This window comes from Oncorhynchus nerka, linkage group LG12, assembly GCF_034236695.1.
Source record: "Oncorhynchus nerka isolate Pitt River linkage group LG12, Oner_Uvic_2.0, whole genome shotgun sequence".
Taxonomy (NCBI): Eukaryota; Metazoa; Chordata; class Actinopteri; order Salmoniformes; family Salmonidae; genus Oncorhynchus; species Oncorhynchus nerka.
This window is the reverse complement of record NC_088407.1, coordinates 88,155,539-88,180,663: the sequence shown is the minus strand read 5'-3', so window position 1 is coordinate 88,180,663 and position 25,125 is coordinate 88,155,539. Positions and strand designations below refer to the sequence as shown.

Here is a 25,125-nt window from a genome sequence, read left to right as displayed (position 1 = left end):
CAAAAACTCCTTGCTTGGGCTAAACAACAACAAAAAATTCCACCTGTTGGAAGGTGAGCCTCTCTTCCTTTTCCCCTCTGATCTACACTGAACAAACATATAAACGCAACATGTAAAAGATTGGTCCCATGTTTCTTGAGTTTGAAATAAAAGATCCAAGAAATGTTCCATACGCACAAAAAAGCGTATTTCTGACAGACGCTGGAGACGAGAAGCAAACACAGGGAGTGAAAGTTTAATGCAACACGGACAGGAACAGAATACAAACAGCATCTGGACAGGGGAAGACAATAATGCTGACACAGGGATGAAACAAAGGAAACAGACAGATATAGGGAAGGCAATTAAACATCAAGGAGTGCAGGTGATTCCAATGAGCGCTGATGCGTGTAATGATGGTGACAGGTGTGCGTAATGAAGCGCCCTCGAGCTCCAGAGAGGGGAAGCGGGAACAGGCGTGACAATTTCTCTCCAATGTTGTGCACAATTTTTGTTTACATCCTTGTTCGTGAGAATTGTATCCTTTGTCAAGATAATCCATCCATCTGACAGGTGTGGTATATATCAAGAAGCTGATTAAACATAGGGATAGACAACTCTATGCTCCTTGCAGGCCTGCGTGTCTACTATTGCCTGCCACTTAATTGCACACAAGTTCACACACATAGGAAGAAGATTAGCTGGGCTGTAAGTGGGTCATGCTTCAGCAGAGAGAGAGGTGATAGAGAGAGAACGAGAGACAGAGAGAGGTGGGATGAAAGAGAAAGAAGTTGGAGGATAGAGAGAGCGAGAGGTGGGATGAAAGAGAAAGAAGTGAGAGGATAGAGAAAGAGAGAGGTGGGATTAAACAGCATGATCATTACACAGGTGCACCTTGTGCTGGGGGACAATAAAGGGCGATTTTAAAATGTGCAATTGTCACACAACACAATGCCACAGATGTCTCAAGTTTGAGGGAGCGTGCAATGGCATGCTGACTGGAGGAATGTCCACCTGAGCTGTTGCCAGAGACTTTAATGTTAATTTCTCGACCATAATCCATCTCCAATGTCGTATTAGAGAATTTGGAAGTGCGGGAGGGACAATAAAATTAGTATTTCTGTCTGCTATAAAGCCCTTTTGTGGAGAAAAACTCATTCTGATTGGCTGGGCCTGGCTTCCCAGGAACTCATTCTGATTGGCTGGGCCTGGCTCCCAAGTGGTTGGGCCCTATGCCCACCCATGGCTGCATCCTGCCCAGTCATGTGAAATCCATAGAATTAATGAATTAATTTCAATTGATTGATTATCTCATATGAACTGTAACACAGCAAAATCTTTGAAATTGTTGCATGTTGCATTTCTATTTTTGTTGAGTATAGTTGCCTACCCCTAGCTGTACTCTATCTATCTAGCCACAACCAAATTGCATGAGGAATATGTGTGCACAGGCTGGGGAATATCGCCGCCCCAAAGAAGAACTGGAGGCAGCGAAAGCTGAGCGGCGGCGATATGAGGTAAGGCAGCGCAACAAGCACAAGAGGCAGTCCCCCCCAGAAAATTTACCGGAAGAACCGTAGTACTGGTCAGGCACCTTGTTATGCAGTAAAGCACTCATAGCCCGGAGCGCTATAGGCCAGCCCCCCACAAGTGCCATGCGTGAGTGGGCATCCAGCCAGGGCGTGTTGTGCCAGCCCAGCGTGTTTGGTCTCCAGTACGCCGTTTCGGTCCAGCGCTGTGTACTGTGTCTCCGGGGCGCTGGGAGGGTGCAGTGCGTCCTATGCCTGCGCTCTGCCCGTGCCGGAATGTAGGCATTGAGCCAAAGGGAGAGGTGAGAGTGGTATGCACCAGATCTCCAGTGCTCCCCCACAGCCCGGTCCATCCGGTGCCTCCTCCACGCACCAGGCCTCCTGTAGGTCTCCCCAGCCTGGTGGGTCCTGTGGCAGCTCCACGCACCCGGCAGTCTCTCCGTCTGCTCCCTCCAGGTTCTCTCTCCAGTCCGGAGCCGCCAGAGTCTCCCTCCTATTCGCTGTAAGGGTCCCCAGTCCGGGGTCGGCGGCGAGGGTCACCATTCCAGAGGCGCCACGTAAGTGGGCCATGACTAAGGTGGGGTGGGGTCTACGTCCCGCACCAGAGCCGCCACCGTACCTTTGGGGGGGGGGGGGTACTGTCACGTCCGGACCTTAGTTCCTTTTTTATGTCTCTATTTTGGTAAGGTCAGGGCGTGAGTTGGGGTGGGCATTCTGTTTTGTTCTACGTTTTGTATTTCTGTGTTTGGCCTGGTATGGTTCCCAATCAGAGGCAGCTGTCTGTCGTTGTCTCTGATTGAGAATCATACTTAGGCAGCCTGTTCCCACCTGTGTTTGTGGGTAGTTAATTTCTGTTTAGTGTGTGTTGCACCTGACGGAGCTGTTTCGGTTGTCTCTTTGTTGTTTTGCATTTTTAGTGTTCAGTTTCGAAAAAACATGAGGAACGCGTACCACGCTGCGCTTTGGTCCTCACCTTCTTCCACCAACGGCCGTTACAAAGACACTCCTTCGATTATAAAGTTGTTGGGTTTTTTTGACGTAAATTAAAACGTTTCAGTTTGTCACTCTCACGAGTCTGGGAGCAATACCAAATTCAACTACTTAATAATAAAGACATTGGCTCGAATTTAGTTTATGCCTTCAGATTTTTGAGAAAATGAACAGATTAAAGATATAATTGTTCACTTCTCAAACCAAAGGCCTGGTCTGTTGTGCAAGTGTTCCCAGATGTTGCACCTCTGGGTTTAGAAACTCTGTGTGTGTAAACGTTACATTCTGGCTCATACTGCTTTTTTTACTAGCTAGCTGACGATGTTTTCAGACATATTTCTCAAAAGATATGGGAAAGTCTTTATTTTTTATTTTTTTGTCTCGAATTTCATTCAAACATAATGGAGGCCAAGGGATTTGCAGTATATCCACCTCCAGTAAAGGTACAGCGTTAAGCTAACCTTTCAGGTTAGGACAACTAACTAGTTAACTAACTAGTTAGGACAACCGACTAGTTAACTAACTAGTTAGACCAACTAACGATTTAACTAACTAGTTGTGACAACTAACGCAGCTGCAAACCGCACTAGATTAACCTAGTTGGCTAGCTAACAAAATAATAGGTAACTAGGTAGATGGTAAATGTTAGCAGGATCTCCACATACGATGTAGGCGTTTGCAGCCACTTAGCTAACTTATATATTGGGCAAATGATAATAGCTAGATATCAAGTTGGCTTGCTCACATCAGTCTTATGGTCCCATGTATTCATTGATGCAAAATGGATGTTGTCGTTAAACTAGAGGAAGACGAGAGGGAGCTATCCCAAACAATAATTTGGTCTGATTCGATTAATGCTTGGATAGATTACCCAAGTTCTCCATTGTCAAGAAACACAGAAACAGGTACCTGTGTGGGTTTACTGAAAGAGCATACATATGTACCTACCATAAGTCCCCAAACAACAAGTCGAGAGCAGATTTTACGTCTTTTTCCTGAAAAGACCGGAGCACGTGATGGGGAGAACAGGGCTGTCAAAATGGTTTATTTCTGTAAAGACCAAGATCAGCACATCTGATCAAAGAGGAGTCATGGTGTGGAACACCATCCAGTGTGGAACACCATCCAGTGTGGAACACCATCCAGTGTGGAACACCATCCAGTGACATTCTGACAGGACATGTATACACCCATAGTGATTCTTTTGAAGCTCAAGTCAACCCAACTTCACAGGAGTTTAGCGTAAACCAAAAACAGACCCGGACCAATAATGAATTGCCTGTAGACAATGTTAATATCCCAAAGCCATAGTGCGGCCATTCCTTCTGTGCTAACCTCACCTGCTACAGAAAGCGGTTGGCATTTAGCTGTATCTGCTAGGCTTAATCTTCCAGAATATTGTGAGCCAGTGAACTTCCCCTCTGACGAAGACGAAGACTACAATGTCACTGTAAGACGAAGACTACAATGTCACTGTAAGACAAAGACTACAATGTCACTGTAAGACGAAGACTACAATGTCACTGTAAGACGAAGACTACAATGTCTCTGTAAGACGAAGACTACAATGTCACTTTAAGACGAAGACTACAATGTCACTGGAAGACGAAGACTACAATGTCACTTTAAGACGAAGACTACAATGTCACTGTAAGACGAAGACTACAATGTCACTGTAAGACGAAGACTACAATGTCACTGTAAGACGAAGACTACAATGTCACTGTAAGACGAAGACTACAATGTCACTGTAAGACGAAGACTACAATGTCACTGTAAGACAAAGACTACAATGTCACTGTAAGACAAAGACTACAATGTCACTGTAAGACAAAGACTACAATGTCACTTTAAGATGAACACTACAATGTATAAAAAAGGGTAGATAAATATAGACAACAGTGTCGTGGCTGTTACTCAAGACCTAACCCAAGAAAGTTTGGGAAATGTTGGAAAGATCCACACGCATAGTGCAAGGACATAGGAATAGATTTCCATGTTGGATCTGGAGCGATGCAGAAACTTGATTTGCATTTACTGACAATCGGTGTAATGATTGAGGTGTCTGAATATGCTAAAGAGATTAATAGATCTCGCAAGCGTGTTATCTTTGATATTCTAGAATACAACTTTGATCTTGGTGTAGGAAATGAAAAACGATATCACTTTTCAAACAAGATAGAAAGAAAAAATAAAAGAAATGCTGAAAATGAACTCCCAAAGAGGACAAATGATTGGTTAACAGAAGTGTTTGAACTTCCTGATCCAAAGACAATGAAAGTATTGGAATACTCTTAAATGGGCAGTCTCATTTGCATAACAGCGTGTCAGAAAATCCTACACCTTTGTTACATTTGCATAAAGGAGGAGCCTGTTGTGGGCCTGATAGCTCCTCTGCATGTGACGACAGAGAGCTTCTCTACTGAGACAGATGTAACACGATGTGCTGATGAGACACCGCAAATCATTGACCCTGAAAATGGACTTAATGATATCTGCACGAGGGATGAGTCAGATCTGGGCATCATTCATCATGTAGAACCTCATTGTGACGAGACAGAGAGCATCTCTTGATGTTTCATCCCAGTAGAACCTCATTGTGACAAGACAGAGAGCATCTCTTGATGTTTCATCCCATTAGAACCTCATTGTGACAAGACAGAGAGCATCTCTTGATGTTTCATCCCAGTAGAACCTCATTGTGACGAGACAGAGAGCGTCTCTTGATGGTTCATCCCAGTAGAACCTCATTGTGACGAGACAGAGAGCGTCTCTTGATGGTTCATCCCAGTAGAACCTCATTGTGACGAGACAGAGAGCGTCTCTTGATGGTTCATCCCATTAGAACCTCATTGTGACGAGACAGAGAGCATCTCTTGATGGTTCATCCCAGTAGAACCTCATTGTGACGAGACAGAGAGCATCTCTTGATGTTTCATCCCAGTAGAACCTCATTGTGGCTAGACAGAGAGCATCTCTTGATGGTTCATCCCAGTAGAACCTCATTGTGACGAGACAGAGAGCATCTCTTGATGTTTCATCCCAGTAGAACCTCATTGTGACAAGACAGAGAGCATCTCTTGATGTTTCATCCCAGTAGAACCTCATTGTGACAAGACAGAGAGCATCTCTTGATGTTTCATCCCATTAGAACCTCATTGTGACGAGACAGAGAGCATCTCTTGATGTTTCATCCCAGGAAAGGAAAAGCAGTTCCTTTCCTTCAAGAAAATTCTGACCATGATCTCAGGGGACATACAACAACAGATGCAAGACGTAAATCTGATCTCGGACCGGGAAGAAAAAAACAATGACCTGCTGACCAGGAAAAGGAGTCGGAGGACAGTGTTGAAAATCAGTGCAGAAAGCAGAGAGAACAGAGTTTTGCCTAAAGGAAGAAGGGCTATTGAGCAGGTGTGGTAGAGAGAAACGCACCGAAGCAGCGGGCAGGCTGAAGTCTGGACAGGAAGTAGCCTAACTGTGGAACTGTTACACAAACCGGGCTGATGCACACATGACGATGACAACAGTTGCAACAAGCTTACTCTGCATCGATTGGTCTATTTGTGCTGCTTGGCCTCCTCGTCTCAGCTGTAAGGAGGATAGCTCTCCAAATGCTACAGTGATCCAAAGGAATGGGAGAACGGTTCCTGTCTCCCTGAAGTCAATAGACTCACATTCTATTACTCACTGAGTCATCAAGCCCACCGGAGATTCAACTCCTTCATCGTATTCATTAGGGATACTGTAGCAAAATGTGCAAATGGTGTACCAGTTAGTAACCTAGTCTTTTTAGTATTCAGTGAAATAATGGGAAAAATATATATATTGTTTTATTTATTTGGATTAAGGGTTCAGTCTTTGATTTGGATTAGTGGATTGTGTTAGATTCCTTTGGCCTCCTGTTGGTTAACTCTCGAGGTCTGGTCCTGCTGTAAAGAGACTGAATACAGCATGATTATTGCTAGACTTCATTTGTCTTCACCGTTGAACACCATATCAATTGACAAGCCAAACTCAACTACCTTTTACAAGCCTCTGTAGAATAGTTTATGCTGCAGTAGTTTCTGGGGTCAGTTTGTTATATCTGGAGTACTTCTCCTGTTCTATCCGGTGTCTTGTGTGAATTTAAGTATGCTCTCTCTAATTCTCTCTTTCTTTCTCTCTCTCGGAGGACCTGAGCCCTAGGACCATGCCTCAGGACTACCTGGCATGATGACTCCTTGCTGTCCCCAGTCCACCTGGCCGTGCTTCTGCTCCAGTTTCAACTGTTCTGCCTGTGATTATTATTATTTGACCATGCTGGTCATTTATGAACATTTGAACATCTTGGCCATGTTCTGTTATAATCTCCACCCGGCACAGCCAGAAGAGGACTGGCCACCCCACATAGCCTGGTTCCTCTCTAGGTTTCTTCCTAGGTTTTGGCCTTTCTAGGGAGTTTTTCCTAGCCACCGTGCTTCTACACCTGCATTCCTTGCTGTTTGGGGTTTTAGGCTGGGTTTCTGTACAGCACTTTGAGATATCATCTGATGTACAAAGGGCTATATAAATAAATTTGAAGAACCTCTGATAGCAAACAAGGATATATATATATTTTTTAAGACTTTTACGTTGATGAAAGAATCTACTATGATAGAGCATGTTTTTCTTTTAGAAAATATATTTTAGAACTTTTTAGGTTTTTTTCTCCTAGCGAGATTAAGAGACCTTGCATCAAGACCTGCTTTACTGGAACCAATACTGAACTTCCACCAATACTTTACTGCAACCAAGTTATTCTACCATCAACTGGAAAGTGGAAGTTCTTTGTTTGTTTTGAAGAGGACACTTCCACTAACATTCTTAGCTGTTTCTCTGACACCTGTGAGCCTCGGTTAAAAACGTATGCAAGTGTGACTGGAATTCACAATCGAGTTTTTCTATTGGTATTTAATATTTGTACAAATTTTGGTAAATTATGTTCAAATTTTAACAATTCATATAATCTGACTGGTGCCAATTGCATTTATTTCAACACAAATGAATGTAACCTAGTTGCTATTGCTTGGTCTGATAACCTTATACATGTGATGTGTGTTTCCAGTCCCTAAAGCAGCGTGGTCTCATCCCTTCTCTACTGTTTCAACTCTTCACAAATGAAAACATCTAATCGCCAAAGGTTGTTGTCAATATTATTTTTGAAGAATCTGATAATTGACTATTTGTGGCTTAGAAGATTGTCTTATTGGTGATGTCAGTATTGTCCAATTCTTATTTGTGGAACTCACTTTTCCACTGGCACTAAACTTGTTCATTTCCCATCTAGTGGTGAAGAAGGAGGCCATCTACAGTATGACAGGAGCAGTGGCTTGTTCCTTCCAGAAGACTTGAGGATGCAACTTCTCAGTCGTGATGATGAGGTGGCCTCTCTACTGGTGATGACGAGGTGGCATCTCTACTGGTGATGACGAGGTGGCCTCTACTGGTGATGACGAGGTGGCCTCTACTGGTGATGACGAGGTGGCCTCTCTGCTGGTGATGACGAGGTGGCATCTCTACTGGTGATGACGAGGTGGCATCTCTGCTGGTGATGACGAGGTGGCATCTCTACTGGTGATGACGAGGTGGCATCTCTACTGGTGATGACGAGGTGGCCTCTCTGCTGGTGATGACGAGGTGGCCTCTCTGCTGGTGATGACGAGGTGGCATCTCTACTGGTGATGACGAGGTGGCATCTCTACTGGTGATGACGAGGTGGCCTCTCTGCTGGTGATGACGAGGTGGCATCTCTACTGGTGAAGACGAGGTGGCCTCTGTACTGGTGATGACGAGGTGGCATCTCTACTGGTGATGACGAGGTGGCATCTCTACTGGTGATGACGAGGTGGCATCTCTGCTGGTGATGACGAGGTGGCATCTCTACTGGTGATGACGAGGTGGCATCTCTACTGGTGATGACGAGGTGGCATCTCTGCTGGTGATGACGAGGTGGCATCTCTGCTGGTGATGACGAGGTGGCATCTCTACTGGTGATGACGAGGTGGCCTCTCTACTGGTGATGACGAGGTGGCATCTCTACTGGTGATGACGAGGTGGCCTCTGCTGGTGATGACGAGGTGGCATCTCTGCTGGTGATGACGAGGTGGCCTCTCTACTGGTGATGACGAGGTGGCATCTCTGCTGGTGATGACGAGGTGGCATCTCTGCTGGTGATGACGAGGTGGCATCTCTACTGGTGATGACGAGGTGGCATCTCTACTGGTGATGACGAGGTGGCATCTCTACTGGTGATGACGAGGTGGCCTCTGCTGGTGATGACGAGGTGGCATCTCTGCTGGTGATGACGAGGTGGCCTCTCTGCTGGTGATGACGAGGTGGCATCTCTGCTGGTGATGACGAGGTGGCATCTCTACTGGTGATGACGAGGTGGCCTCTACTGGTGATGACGAGGTGGCATTTCTACTGGGTGGCATCTCTACTGGTGATGACGAGGTGGCATCTCTACTGAGTGGCATCTCTACTGGTGATGACGAGGTGGCCTCTCAACTGGCGATGACGAGGTGGCCTCTCTGCTGGTAAGTCGCTCTGGATAAGAGCGTCTGCTAAATGACTTAAATGTAAATGTAAATGTGATGACGAGGTGGCCTCTCTACTGGTGATGACGAGGTGGCATCTCTACTGAGTGGCATCTCTACTGGTGATGACGAGGTGGCCTCTCAACTGGCGATGACGAGGTGGCCTCTCTGCTGGTAAGTCGCTCTGGATAAGAACGTCTGCTAAATGACTTAAATGTAAATGTAAATGTGATGACGAGGTGGCCTCTCTACTGGTGATGACGAGGTGGCCTCTCTGCTGGTGATGACGAGGTGGCCTCTCTGCTGGTGAGTTCCTGACATTTCGTGGGTGGAGATTTTCCATGTTCACTGTAGATTTCTATCAACATGGATCGACCTGAGATAATAACTTCATCTACACAACTGTCTTCCCCACATTTTATTGCACTGTAAGTGTTTGGCAGTTATCATGGAAAAACGTTGTGGAATTTTGAACGTGTCTTTAAGAGTGGAAACCCTAGCAACATACCCTCTGATAGGCTAGATCGAATAATATCAGATCGTTGAACATTTCGTCTTTCACAGTTGTAAATTGACCAGGATTATATCACTGTCTTTGAGTTTTACATGAATTCTAGTCTTATCAAAAAACAGCGCCAGATTTGTTTAGGGGGAAAAACGTTTTAATTTTGTAATTCTACACATTTTGCTATGGTTTTATGACGTGTTCATAGTCATGATTTTTTATTCTTTGGGTTGGGGGGCCCCCTGGGGATCAGACAAGTGCCCTGCATGTCCGGTCGGTAATCCTGCTCTCCTCCAATGTCGGATTCACAAACTTTTTCTGCAAACAATTCCAAATTGACACTAGAAAATGGAGGGGGACCCCACTGGGAGAAATTATAATCCCGAGTTAACACTTCAGATTCATAGCTTTAGGTACCTCGGGCTGTCCCAACAATAATGACATGAAAGCGCATTCCAATAGTGTAAAAGGCAATAAGGGGCCCGATTCAATCAGATCCGCTTTAGCCGACATCCGCATAGCTGATGTTTTGACGTTGTCGGAGCTGTCAAATCTACCAGTGCTGCACGGAGGGGCATTAGCATAAATATTAGCATTAGCATATGCACCTAAATATTTTTGCTCTGCGACCTGGAATTTTAATTTACGAGAAAAAAAGCACAAAAAAACAGCCAGATAATTGTTTCAATGATTCCTTCACTACGGCAGCCCCCTAAATGTGGAGAACTCACTGAGCACAGATTCATAACCGTCATGCTTGCACCATTACTACAAAGAAACGCATTGTTATCAAAAACAACAACAAAAAACGAAATGGTGCTCCTACTTTTTTCTTTGTAAAAAAAAAAAAAAAGAAGGTAGAGGCCTGCCTTGTTTACATGTTCGAAACACTGGAATGTGAGATGTCATCTACACCCTGATTAGAACGATTAGAATTAGAATTAGAATGATTAGAATTAGAATGATTAGAATTAGAATTAGAATGATTAGAATTAGAAGTAGAATGATTAAACTTCTTTTTAAAATTTTGAGCGTAATTATTTCAATATAGGCTAGTTTTGAACTTCTAACAGTTGTCACTTTGTAACAATGATGCAAAAGCAGTTGCTCACTCATTTAAAGGCTCCAATGTAGTCCCACTGCTAAAACATCCACTATGCGGGTGTCTTCTATTACTGGGTAACACTTGATCTTATTAAATCTACACCTAAAATGTCGTATACCATAGCCACTTGGAAGAAAAAAACAAGTTCTTAATTTGTTTGATAACAGATAACAGTTTTTCCTCAGGGGACCCAAGTACTGTGAGTCCTTAGCTGTACTCCATCTAGCCAAAACCAGAACACACAGAGTTAACTTAGATCCTGGTAACCCAGGATGGCTCTGGTCACCATAGAAACAGTCAGAGGCCCTTCACTCGTTTTATCCATAGTGACGGCTGAATTAACTTGTGTACCACTTTTTTTTCTGTTGCAGAGTCCCAAAGAAATGATTTGTAGATGTTCAATAACTGTCAACAACATTTCAACTAACTACTTATTAACCCTAACCCTCTTAACCCTAACCCTTATCTTAACCCTAACCCTTATCTTAACCCTAACCCTAACCCTTATCTTAACCCTAACCCTTATCTTAACCCTAACCCTTATCTTAACCCTAACCCTTATCTTAACCCTAACCCTTATCTTAACCCTAACCCTTATCTTAACCCTAACCCTAACCCTTATCTTAACCCTAACCCTTATCTTAACCCTAACCCTTATCTTAACCCTAACCCTTATCTTAACCCTAACCCTTATCTTAACCCTAACCCTTATCTTAACCCTAACCCTAACCCTTATCTTAACCCTAACCCTTATCTTAACCCTAACCCTAACCCTTATCTTAACCCTAACCCTTATCTTAACCCTAACCCTTATCTTAACCCTAACCCATATTCTAAACCTAACCTGTAAACCTTAGCAAGCAGTTGCTTATCAACAGATAGTTTGTTGATGGTATGACCACCTGTAGATAGATCATCAGTGCGAGTTCAGGTCCATTTAAAGACCTGAACTCGCTCATACAAGAGAACATAGAAGGCAGGTTGGAATGTTTGACAGCAGGTTGCCAACATGAGATAGTTACTGTTACACACCAGACATGGCTTCAAATAGTATTCAAAATCATTTTTAAAATACTGTTATCTGTGCTTAATTGAGCTTGCCTGTTGCAATGGAACCCAATAGAAAAGTCTCAAAAGTGCAAACCCCGCCCACCTCACACTCCGGGCATTCTAAAGTCAAGTAGTATTTGAAACCAGGTGTTACAAACAACTTTCTAAAAAAAAGAAACGGAACTAGACAGTATCTCCATAAATGATGAGCAGTACTTCACTCTCCGGGTTGACAAAGAGCAAAGGGTCTGGCTGAGCGCTAAGAACAACTATTGGCCAATGTGTGTCTAGAATGCCTGCAGGCCGGCTAAACATTAACTTAGATCAAACATTAATTAAGTCAAAATGCTGACTGTCGATTAAACATCCAGGATGTAGTGACGGTATTTGACGCTTGTCGCACGTCACACACACACACACACACACACACACACACACACACACACACACACACACACACACACACACACGTCACGTGGAAAGACTGTTGTTCTGGAAGCACGCACGCAAGCATGTCTGTACACACCGTCTATTGTTGTCTTAGTCCACAACGTAAGTGTACCTTGAGTGTTTTCGTAGAGATGTGCCATCACAGCTGCTCTCTCACACACACACACACACACACACACACACACACACACACACACACACACACACACACACACACACACACACACACACACACACACACACACACACACACACACTTCCACTGATCAGCATGACACCAATATACTACACACCTTCCACTGATCAGCCTGACCTATATACCACACACCTTCCACCGATCAGCCTGACACCAATATATCACACACCTTCCACTGATCAGCCTGACCTATATACCACACACCTTCCACCGATCAGCCTGACACCAATATACCACGCTCCCAATATACACTGATCAGCCTGACACCAATATACCACACTCCCAATATACACCGATCAGCCTGACACCAATATACCACACTCCCAATATACACTGATCTGTGTGACCTATATACCATGCTCCTATACACTGATCAGCCTGACCTATATACCATGCTCCTATACACTGATCAGCCTGACACCAATATACCACACTCCCAATATACACCGATCAGCGTGACCTATATACCACGTTCCTATACACTGATCAGCCTGACCTATATACCACGCTCCTATACACTGATCAGCCTGACCTATATACCACACTCCTATACACTGATCAACCTGACCTATATACCACACTCCTATACACTGATCAACCTGACCTATATACCACACTCCTATACACTGATCAGCCTGACACCAATATACCACACTCCTATACACCGATCAGCCTGACCTATATACCACACTCCTATACACTGATCAGCCTGACCTATATACCACACTCCTATACACTGATCAACCTGACCTATATACCACACTCCCAATATACACTGATCAGCCTGACACCAATATACCACACTCCTATACACTGATCAACCTGACCTATATACCACACTCCTATACACTGATCAACCTGACCTATATACCACGCTCCTATACACTGATCAGCCTGACACCAATATACCACACTCCTATACACTGATCAACCTGACCTATATACCACACTCCTATACACTGATCAACCTGACCTATATTCCACGCTCCTATACACTGATCAGCCTGACACCAATATACCACACTCCTATACACTGATCAACCTGACCTATATACCACACTCCCAATATACACTGATCAGCCTGACACCAATATACCACACTCCCAATATACACCGATCAGCCTGACACCAATATACCACACTCCTATACACTGATCAACCTGACCTATATACCACACTCCTATACACTGATCAACCTGACCTATATACCACGCTCCTATACACTGATCAGCCTGACCTATATACCACGCTCCTATACACTGATCAGCCTGACACCAATATACCACACTCCTATACACTGATCAACCTGACCTATATACCACACTCCCAATATACACTGATCAGCCTGACACCAATATACCACACTCCCAATATACACCGATCAGCCTGACACCAATATACCACACTCCCAATATACACTGATCAGCCTGACACCAATATACCACTCTGAATATACACTGATCAGCCTGACACCAATATACCACACTCCCAATATACACTGATCAGCCTGACACCAATATACCACTCTGAATATACACTGATCAGCCTGACACCAATATACCACACTCCCAATATACACCGATCAGCCTGACACCAATATACCACACTCCCAATATATATACACTGATATACACTGGTAACACTTTACAGTAAGGCTGCCTTGATAATGTGTTTAGAATGGGCTTCTCAGGGTTTATATATGCACATTGCTGGTAACACTTTACAGTAAGGCTGCCTTGATAATGGGTTTAGAATGGGCTTCTCAGGGTTTATATATGCACATTGCTGGTAACACTTTACAGTAAGGCTGCCTTGATAATGGGTTTAGAATGGGCTTCTCAGGGTTTAGCTATGCACATTGCTGGTAACACTTTACAGTAAGGCTGCCTTGATAATGGGTTTAGAATGGGCTTCTCAGGGTTTATATATGCACATTGCTGGTAACACTTTACAGTAAGGCTGCCTTGATAATGGGTTTAGAATGGGCTTCTCAGGGTTTATATATGCACATTGCTGGTAACACTTTACAGTAAGGCTGCCTTGATAATGGGTTTAGAATGGGCTTCTCAGGGTTTATATATGCACATTGCTGGTAACACTTTGCAGTAAGGCTGCCTTGATAATGGGTTTAGAATGGGCTTCTCAGGGTTTATATATGCACATTGCTGGTAACACTTTACAGTAAGGCTGCCTTGATAATGGGTTATGTGTTCATGTAAAGACAATATTAATGTCCCTTTCCGAGTAGATAAAGTGGTTTCTAACCCTGATCTTTAAAATATAGTATTTTAAATCCATTTTCTTTCAGTGGCCAGACCAAAACCGTTCCTCTATTGTTGGACAAGAAAATCCTTGATTCAATTTTTGTAGAACGCAGGTCACATGGTTTCAGATGATTGCATCCGAAACGAGCAGGAAAATTACATTTTGAGAGTTGGAAGGAGGTGAGTGACGCAGTGGAAATGTCTATTGTATTGAGGCCCCGTTATGGAATCTTCTCCGTTTGTTCTGAACATCATGGGGCGGCAGGGTAGCCTAGTGGGTAGAGCGTTGGACTAGTAACCGGAAGGTTGCAAGTTCAAACCCCCGAGCTGACAAGGTACAAATCTGTCGTTCTGCCCCTGAACAGGCAGTTAACCCACTGTTCCTAGGCCGTCATTGAAAATAAGAATTTGTTCTTAACTGACTTGCCTAGTTAAATAAAGGTAAAATAAATAAATAAAAATGTCTCTCAAGCAATTCTATAATAAAAAAGGCTATGAATTGTTTATGGTTGTTGTTGGTCCCGTTTCAGAGACAAGATACACACGGGCCTATAGAACACTGAGGGATACGTTAGCATCGTATGCTATACATACTGAAACAACAGACCCAAGCTGCTTCCTTGCTTTTTTTACAGCCCCTTTGATCAGAACAAACCAAGTCGGACATCTGTACAGATTTGGGTTTAAGATAGGATCTTAGTTTTAATCACGCTTATCTTTAAACAATGTCGTTATATAAAAAGACAGGAGATGAAAGACACTCACACCAGTGTTTATATGCTAATGTGAGATTAATAATTTATTATACTATACGCTAATATGCTAATGTGAGGTTAATAATTGATTATATTTATACAGTAGTTCTCTAGATTAAGATTAGAAGACAAAGAAGAAGACGTACAAAAAAATATTGATATATTATAATAGACCAGGGATTCACCAGTGTACACAGATGATACATGACATACAACCAGGTATTCATACATGCTACAATTCCTAGCAGTTATAAACAGCTATAAATATATTAAATAAGAGTTAAAAAAAAAATTTAAAATCCTTCTTTTAAAAACATCCATTTCCATTCAAAATAACTTTCTCGATGTACTGCACGTTCACTAAAACATTGACAACATACAAAACTTGTCAAACTTTATCGACAAAAAAATAAAATAAACAAATCCATTTGTTCTTCCAGACATTCACAGAATGTGTTTATTAAATAACAATCCCTTCTTTAATTAAGCAAAGTGAGGGAACATAATCTGTAGTGGAAGCAGTGTCCCGTGATCCTATAAAGAAACAAGATGCGCCTACATTCAGACGCAGTCCCGATTTAGGTCGGCGCAGATGGTCGGGGAGGGGGGGGAGGGGGTGGGTCAGAACATAACTCTATACTAATGTTTACATTTTGGCGGTATCGTAGGTGGAACTGCGTTAGAGACGTGAAATCCACAAGGGAATCCTGGCATTGTAACCTAAAGCGACCGTTGCCATCGGTTGCACGGCGTCGCATTAATTAAGATGCAGATTTGTTTACATGTAGGAACACTGGAGTGTGAGATGTAAATTTACACCTCCATTAAGGTGACAGAAATGTTTGACCTCTCCAACGTAGTTCCACCTCCCGACAATGGTCAAAACATCAGCTGTGTCGGTTTGATCGGATTGAACCGAGGCCTAAGCCCAAAAATAATTGAACATATTTACTAAATTAAACACATTTTAGCCTAATTCCTGGTTATTTTAAACAGCCTTTAAAAAAGCTGCCTGTTGGGCCTCCTGTTGCCAAGCCCAGTTATAGAGCATGCTGGTATGGCTGTACAGGTACAGGTGTGGTTGTTCCTATGGGTCCACCTGCCTGTCCAGGTGAGGCTGTGTCTACATCGTCTTGGTCACCTGCCTGTCCAGGTGAGGCTGTGTCTACATCGTCTTGGTCACCTGCCTGTCCAGGTGAGGCTGTGTCTACATCGTCTTGGTCACCTGCCTGTCCAGGTGAGGCTGTGTCTACATCGTCTTGGTCACCTGCCTGTCCAGGTGAGGCTGTGTCTACATCGTCTTGGTCACCTGCCTGTCCAGGTGAGGCTGTGTCTACATCGTCTTGGTCACCTGCCTGTCCAGGTGAGGCTGTGTCTACATCGTCTTGGTCACCTGCCTGTCCAGGTGAGGCTGTGTCTACATCGTCTTGGTCACTTGCCTGTCCAGGTGAGGCTGTGTCTACATCGTCTTGGTCACCTGCCTGTCCAGGTGAGGCTGTGTCTACATCGTCTTGGTCACCTGCCTGTCCAGGTGAGGCTGTGTCTACATCGTCTTGGTCACCTGCCTGTCCAGGTGAGGCTGTGTCTACATCGTCTTGGTCACCTGCCTGTCCAGGTGAGGCTGTGTCTACATCGTCTTGGTCACCTGCCTGTCCAGGTGAGGCTGTGTCTACATCGTCTTGGTCACCTGCCTGTCCAGGTGAGGCTGTGTCTACATCGTCTTGGTCACCTGCCTGTCCAGGTGAGGCTGTGTCTACATCGTCTTGGTCACCTGCCTGTCCAGGTGAGGCTGTGTCTACATCGTCTTGGTCACCTGCCTGTCCAGGTGAGGCTGTGTCTACGTCCCAAATGGCAACCTATTCCATATATGGTGCTCTACTCTTGACCAGAAAAGTTGTCAAACGTTGTGCATTAAAATTGGGCAGGGGTTCTCAATTTTTTTTTGTGGGGCAGGGGACTCCTTTTTTCATCAAGGACCCCCCTCATAATCAGAACACAACTTGAGTGAGATAAACATAGCATACAAGGGGGCGATAATTACGAACATAAGCAACCATTCAAATTTTTAAAGTTTATCCGTCTCAAAATGCGTATCGGCCAATTAATATTGTCGATTGACCTGCATGTGACAACGCTAAATAGCAGTTGGTCCCATCAGATAACATGCCACACGTTAGCCTTATGCTAACCTCCCAGGTAGGTGGCAATGATCACATCCTAGAACAAATGCTTCGTCAGCCTATCAAAGATCTTAGACTTTATATCCACCAATCGATGGCATTTCTTAAAATAAGTCAACCCTGGTCACTAGGGAGATATTTTAAACCTACAAATTTAAGGTTTACTTTTTTTTTCTCTCCCTTGATCTGTAACACAATGTGGAGAGCCAATGTATCCTGATGTATCCTTGACTAGGCTACTAGCTACTAGCTAACAACAGTTTCACGTTTTCAAATACATGACAAAAATCCCATGTTTAAATTAAATAATAGTTAAATAGCAGTCTTGTAGGCTACTGCTATTACCATTGTTTCTAAGTGGCACACTGCTAAAGTGGTTGACTTGAAATCAATAGTGCATTTTAATCATGGGTTCGAGACCCCCTCACATCAAGCTTTTTCTGTTGAGGGAAAAAAAAACTGTTCACTCCCGGTCTTTGACGCTCAATTCAAAATGCATGTCACGAAGTCGATGTATATAATAACGCATAGCCTGTAAAACGCTGTAGGCCTGCATGTAAGTGTAGCCTACACAAGAATACATCTTACTAATGATAGCCTACACTAACGTCTCTTAGCCAGGAGAGGGCGTAATCACTCCCTGGGTAGGCTCCACCATGCGTTCACCTCGGCGGCCTGGAAGCCGAGGCTACAGTACATATGGAATAGGACCACGGTGGTTAACGAGGTCCATTATGAATTGAGGTGTACCATATAATTCCCCATATTCATTAGCAGGTTATAACATAAGGAAAACGCTATTTGATGTGAATGAATGTAGCTCCGTTGATTGGAGATCCAATAGTAGCTAGCCTACAGAAAAGGCTAATCAGAGAGTTAAGATGACTTTGTCAAATAGAACTAATTCCCCATCAGATAGATTTACAGAGTCGGCTCCATTAATAAGACCGTCTGTTCCAGTCCCTCGGACTCGCAAATAAAACGTATTTAAAAAATAACTTCAATACTGCCATCTGTAGGATGATAACGAGAGTGCAACCTATAATCAATCCCACTGTACACATGGGCACAGTCATCCTCCTCGAGTCAAATAACATATAGCATATAGTGACAAAGCAGATGCCTCCCGAGTGGCTCAGTGCTCTCTAAGGCGCTGCATCGCAGTGCTAGCAGTGCCACTAGAGATTCTGGGTTCGAGTCCAGGCTCTGTCGCAGCTGGGCCGCGACCGGGAGGCCCATGGGGCCACGCACGATTGGCCCAGCGTCGTCCAGGTTAGGGGAGGGTTTGGCCGGCAGGGATATCCTTGTCTCATCGCGCACTAGCGACTCCTGTGGCTGGCCGGGCGCAGTGCACTCCGACGCGGTCGCATAGGGCTAAACGTGTGCCATTTTATCTGGGTGAGGTTAGCATAAGGCTAAACATGTGCCATTTTATCTGGGTGAGGTTAGCATAAGGCTAAACGTGTGCCATTTTATCTGGGTGAGGTTAGCATAGGGCTAAACGTGTGCCATTTTATCTGGGTGAGGTTAGCATAAGGCTAAACGTGTGCCATTTTATCTTGGTGAGGTTAGCATAAGGCTAAACGTGTGCCATTTTATCTGGGTGAGGTTAGCATAGGGCTATACGTGTGCCATTTTATCTGGGTGAGGTTAGCATAAGGCTAAACGTGTGCCATTTTATCTGGGTGAGGTTAGCATAAGGCTAAACATGTGCCATTTTATCTGGGTGAGGTTAGCATAAGGCTAAACATGTGCCATTTTATCTGGGTGAGGTTAGCATAAGGCTAAACGTGTGCCATTTTATCTGGGTGAGGTTAGCATAAGGCTAAACGTGTGCCATTTTATCTGGGTGAGGTTAGCATAGGGCTAAACGTGTGCCATTTTATCTGGGTGAGGTTAGCATAAGGCTAAACATGTGCCATTTTATCTGGGTGAGGTTAGCATAAGGCTAAACATGTGCCATTTTATCTGGGTGAGGTTAGCATAAGGCTAAACGTGTGCCATTTTATCTGGGTGAGGTTAGCATAAGGCTAAACGTGTGCCATTTTATCTGGGTGAGGTTAGCATAGGGCTAAACATGTGCCATTTTATCTGGGTGAGGTTAGCATAAGGCTAAACGTGTGCCATTTTATCTGGGTGAGGTTAGCATAAGGCTAAACATGTGCCATTTTATCTGGGTGAGGTTAGCATAAGGCTAAACTTGTGCCATTTTATCTGGGTGAGGTTAGCATAAGACTAAACGTGTGCCATTTTATCTGGGTGAGGTTAGCATAAGGCTAAACATGTGCCATTTTATCCGGGACCAGCTACAATTTAGCATTCTGTCACGTGCAAGTAAATTAACGATTTTAATTTGCTGATACGCCGGATGAAATTGTTTACATATAAATGGTTGCTTATGTTCACCAAGTATGGCCCCAAGGAATTTTACTATGACTTTGGCCGGGGCGAACCAAGTCTTGAGCCCTGGGGAGGAACATATTAAAGGCCCGCCACGAGAAAATGTAGCCGTTTTTTTATTTTGTATTCTGTAATTCTACACATTTTGTCATGGGGCAGAGAGATGCTTTGTTGTTGGGAAACAATTAAGTACGTTACTGTGATTGTTTCAAATAAAATGGTCAAAAATAAACAAAAAGAGCTTCTTAGCAAAGAGCGATTTCTAAAGCAAGAATTTTGCTCGGAATGTCTGGGAGTGGTCAGAGGGGGGGGGGTCTGAAAACTGAAAACTAGCTGTTATTGGCAGAGAGATTTGAAACTCTCTTTCTTATTGGCTGCCGTTTTACGTGCTCCTAACCAACCTATTTTGTTAGTTTTTTGCGTTGTTTGTAACTTTTTTTAAAAACTTATTTTGTATATAATGTTTCTTATGATCGAAAATAACTTCTGGTCATCAGAACTGCGATTACTCCAGTCACCCAAATCACAGACTGTTCTCTCTGCTACCGCACGGCAAGCGGTACCAGAGCGTCAAGTCTGGGACCAAAAGTCTCCTTAACAGCTCTTTTCCCCCACCCCCAAGACCGCTGAACAATTAATCAAATGTCTACCAGGACTATTTACATTGACACCCCCCTCCACTAAACTCACTGTTTATTATCTGTGTATAGTCACTTCACCCCTATCCCCTATCTACATGTACCTTGATTAACCTGTACCCCCACATATTAACTCGGTACTCGGTACCCCCTGTATATAGTCTCGTTATTGTTATTTTATTGTGTTACTTTTTTTTTTTTTTTTTACTTAAGTTTACTTGTTAAATATTTTCTGAACTCTTTATTGAACTGCACTGTTGGTTAAGGTCTCTACACCAGTTGTTTTCGGCGCATGTGACCAATAAAGTTGGATTTGATTTGATTCATTAATTTACCGCCTGGTGATGTCTCCAGGCAGACCAAAAGTCCATCCCACCAAAACAGGATGAAATGTCAGGTCTTTTCAAACAGCTCTTACACTTAAAGGGCATTATCATAGTTTTCACAATTTCACAGTATTATTCCAACCTCTAATATATAACACATAGGAAAATCACATTTTTGACTGCACTAGGCCTTTAAGAACATACATTTTAGGTTAATAATATTACATTGTATTACACACCATAAACTTATTCCACAGATCCATATGGGAAAATGTGTGTTTTCACCTGTTGTTGTTAGTAATATTAATAAGATATTCTTTGGTTTTTTTAAATATTTTTTTTATATATATATATTTTGAGATGTAGAAACTCCGTGTCAGTACCTCCGTGGACCCCACTTTGAGAACCCCTGAAATAGGGTGCCATTTTGAATGTAGGCAGTGTGAGTTTCTACAGGCTGTGTGAGTTTCTACAGGCTGTGTGAGTTTCTACAGGCTGTGTGAGTTTCTATAGGCTGTGTGAGTTTCTACAGGCTGTGTGAGTTTCTACAGGCTGTGTGAGTTTCTATAGGCTGTGTGAGTTTCTATAGTCTGTGTGAGTTTCTATAGTCTGTGTGAGTTTCTATAGGCTGTGTGAGTTTCTACAGGCTGTGTGAGTTTATATAGGCTGTGTGAGTTTCTATAGGTTGTGTGAGTTTCTATAGGCTGTGTGAGTTTCTACAGACTGTGTGAGTTTCTACAGGCAGTGTGAGTTTCTACAGGCTGTGTGAGTTTCTATAGGCTGTGTGAGTTTCTACAGGCTGTGTGAGTTTCTACAGGCTGTGTGTGTTTCTATAGGCTGTGTGAGTTTCTACATGAGTTTCTACAGGCTGTGTGAGTTTCTACAGGCTGTGTGAGTTTCTACAGGCTGTGTGAGTTTCTACAGGCAGTGTGAGTTTCTATAGGCTGTGTGAGTTTCTATAGGCTGTGTGAGTTTCTATAGGCTGTGTGAGTTTCTACAGGCTGTGTGAGTTTCTACAGGCAGTGTGAGTTTCTATAGGCTGTGTGAGTTTCTATAGGCTGTGTGAGTTTCTACAGGCGTTTCAGGACCCGTTGAGTCTGTGCCATACAGCCACCACCTTCTCGGGGTGAGACATGCTATCCCTCCACTGCTCTGCTGCTTCCTGCGTCGGGCTGTCGAAGCCAAGGTGAACCTGCAGAAAAAATGTACGTTGTTATGCAACTGGGCTAATCTTCGAAACGCAAACACTCCACGTGGTTACTGGTGTGTGTGACAGCGAGATAGGCAGAGCGTTTGAGTGCATGAATAGTGGCAAGAAGAAGAAGAAAACGAAGAAAACGAAGAAGAAACGTCATACGAACAACAAAGTCAAACAGATTCAGTACGTTAAGCCGTTATCACCTGCCCGAGGAAGTGTTTTCGTCTGACAGAGCGGCGGCTGTACAGTTTGACTGACAGCAGAAAGCTCTGGTCCAGAGCCAAGGGGAAGTAGAAAGACTCAGTCCAGGTCAGCTGACCTCCGGAGGACTTCAGGACGTGAGTCTTCTTCTTCATCACCACCCTGCCCAACAGCTGCATCTCTATCTTCACAAAGAACGCTGTTTCACAGACGAGGAAGGAGGGGACACACACACACACACACACACACAAACACACACACACAAACACACACAAGCAAAATGGTTACTCATTAGCCTCGGAAGCCCAAGGCTTCTCACGTACCAGACGGGATTTGTAAGGATGGCCACTCAAGACTACTCATCATTCAAATAATTTCAAATGTTTTCGAAGAATGATGTACGCGAATGGACATGTAGGTGGTCAGATCCAGACCTGGGTTCAAATCCTATTAGATATATTTCTAAAACATTCAGTATTTGCTGCTGTAGCCTGCCCGGAGTGCCTGGTTGTGGCCAGGGTTGGCACTTATTGCATTTTCCATTGGTTCCATTACAACAGGCAAGTTCAATCGAACATTTTGAATCCATATCTGGTCAGGTGAAATAGACACCTACCCTGCCTGAGTGGAACAGGGAGGTTATAACAGATATATAACAGACTATGTAGACCCCCTACCCTGCCTGAGTGGAACAGGGAGGTTCTGGGCAGCGAGGACCTGCAGTTGGAGGCGTCCGTTAACAGGCTGGAAACAGGTGGCCAGGTGCAGCTCAGCGTGACACACCTGGAGAAAGACGGAGAGGAAGTAGAGGAAAACTTCAGACACTGGAGACTGGACACATTTCTAGTTTCAAACATTTCCTACCAACAACCTCATGTTGCTAAACACACTGGTGCCATCCCAAACGCTTGTACTTGGTTAGGTAGCTAATGCGGCGTGACAACAACGTGATTTGGAGGCATGGTAACGCCAGACTAGGTAGCGACAACGTGATTTGGAGGTATGGTAACGCCAGACTAGGTAGCGACAACGTGATTTGGAGGTATGGTAACGCCAGACTAGGTAGCGACAACGTGATTTGGAGGTATGGTAACGCCAGACTAGGTAGCGACAACGTGATTTGGAGGTATGGTAACGCCAGACTAGGTAGCGACAACGTGATTTGGAGGTATGGTAACGCCAGACTAGGTAGTGACGTAACGACAACGTGATTTGGAGGTATGGTAACGCCAGACTAGGTAGTGACGTAACGACAACGTGATTTGGAGGTATGGTAACGCCAGACTAGGTAGTGACGTAACGACAACGTGATTTGGAGGTATGGTAACGCCAGACTAGGTAGCGACAACGTGATTTGGAGGTATGGTAACGCCAGACTAGGTAGTGACGTAACGACAACGTGATTTGGAGGTATGGTAACGCCAGACTAGGTAGTGACATAACGACAACGTGATTTGGAGGTATGGTAACGCCAGACTAGGTAGTGACATAACGACAACGTGATTTGGAGGTATGGTAACGCCAGACTAGGTAGCGACAACGTGATTTGGAGGTATGGTAACGCCAGACTAGGTAGCGACGTAACGACAACGTGATTTGGAGGTATGGTAACGCCAGACTAGGTAGCGACAACGTGATTTGGAGGTATGGTAACGCCAGACTAGGTAGTGACGTAACGACAACGTGATTTGGAGGTATGGTAACGCCAGACTAGGTAGTGACGTAACGACAACGTGATTTGGAGGTATGGTAACGCCAGACTAGGTAGCGACGTAACGACAACGTGATTTGGAGGTATGGTAACGCCAGACTAGGTAGTGACGTAACGACAACGTGATTTGGAGGTATGGTAACGCCAGACTAGGTAGTGACGTAACGACAACGTGATTTGGAGGTATGGTAACGCCAGACTAGGTAGTGACGTAACGACAACGTGATTTGGAGGTATGGTAACGCCAGACTAGGTAGCGACAACGTGATTTGGAGGTATGGTAACGCCAGACTAGGTAGTGACGTAACGACAACGTGATTTGGAGGTATGGTAACGCCAGACTAGGTAGTGACATAACGACAACGTGATTTGGAGGTATGGTAACGCCAGACTAGGTAGTGACATAACGACAACGTGATTTGGAGGTATGGTAACGCCAGACTAGGTAGCGACAACGTGATTTGGAGGTATGGTAACGCCAGACTAGGTAGCGACGTAACGACAACGTGATTTGGAGGTATGGTAACGCCAGACTAGGTAGCGACAACGTGATTTGGAGGTATGGTAACGCCAGACTAGGTAGTGACGTAACGACAACGTGATTTGGAGGTATGGTAACGCCAGACTAGGTAGTGACGTAACGACAACGTGATTTGGAGGTATGGTAACGCCAGACTAGGTAGCGACGTAACGACAACGTGATTTGGAGGTATGGTAACGCCAGACTAGGTAGTGACGTAACGACAACGTGATTTGGCGGTATGGTAACGCCAGACTAGGTAGTGACGTAACGACAACGTGATTTGGAGGTATGGTAACGTCAGACTAGGTAGCGACAACGTGATTTGGAGGCATGGTAACGCCAGACTAGGTAGTGACGTAACGACAACGTGATTTGGAGGTATGGTAACGCCAGACTAGGTAGCGACGTAACGACAACGTGATTTGGAGGTATGGTAACGCCAGACTGATTTGGAGGTAGCGCCAGACTAGGTAGTGACGTAACGACAACGTGATTTGGAGGTATGGTAACGCCAGACTAGGTAGCGACGTAACGACAACGTGATTTGGAGGTATGGTAACGCCAGACT

General features: G+C 44.1%; 1 protein-coding gene across 2 annotated transcripts in view; it reads right to left on the bottom strand.

Moving 5' to 3' along the window:
* Window positions 1-15,301: 15,301 nt before the first annotated feature.
* Window positions 15,302-25,125, bottom strand: part of LOC115124424 (tandem C2 domains nuclear protein-like) — a 39,820-nt gene continuing 29,996 nt past the window's right edge. For both annotated transcript variants that reach the window (XM_065025930.1, XM_065025931.1), the window contains 3 exons: window positions 23,001-23,106; window positions 22,326-22,522; window positions 15,302-22,116 (listed from right to left, as the gene is read on the bottom strand). In XM_065025930.1, coding sequence (XP_064882002.1) covers window positions 22,006-22,116; window positions 22,326-22,522; window positions 23,001-23,106 — 414 coding nt within the window. In that variant the 3' untranslated portion in view covers window positions 15,302-22,005. The remainder of the gene's footprint in view (window positions 22,117-22,325; window positions 22,523-23,000; window positions 23,107-25,125) is intronic.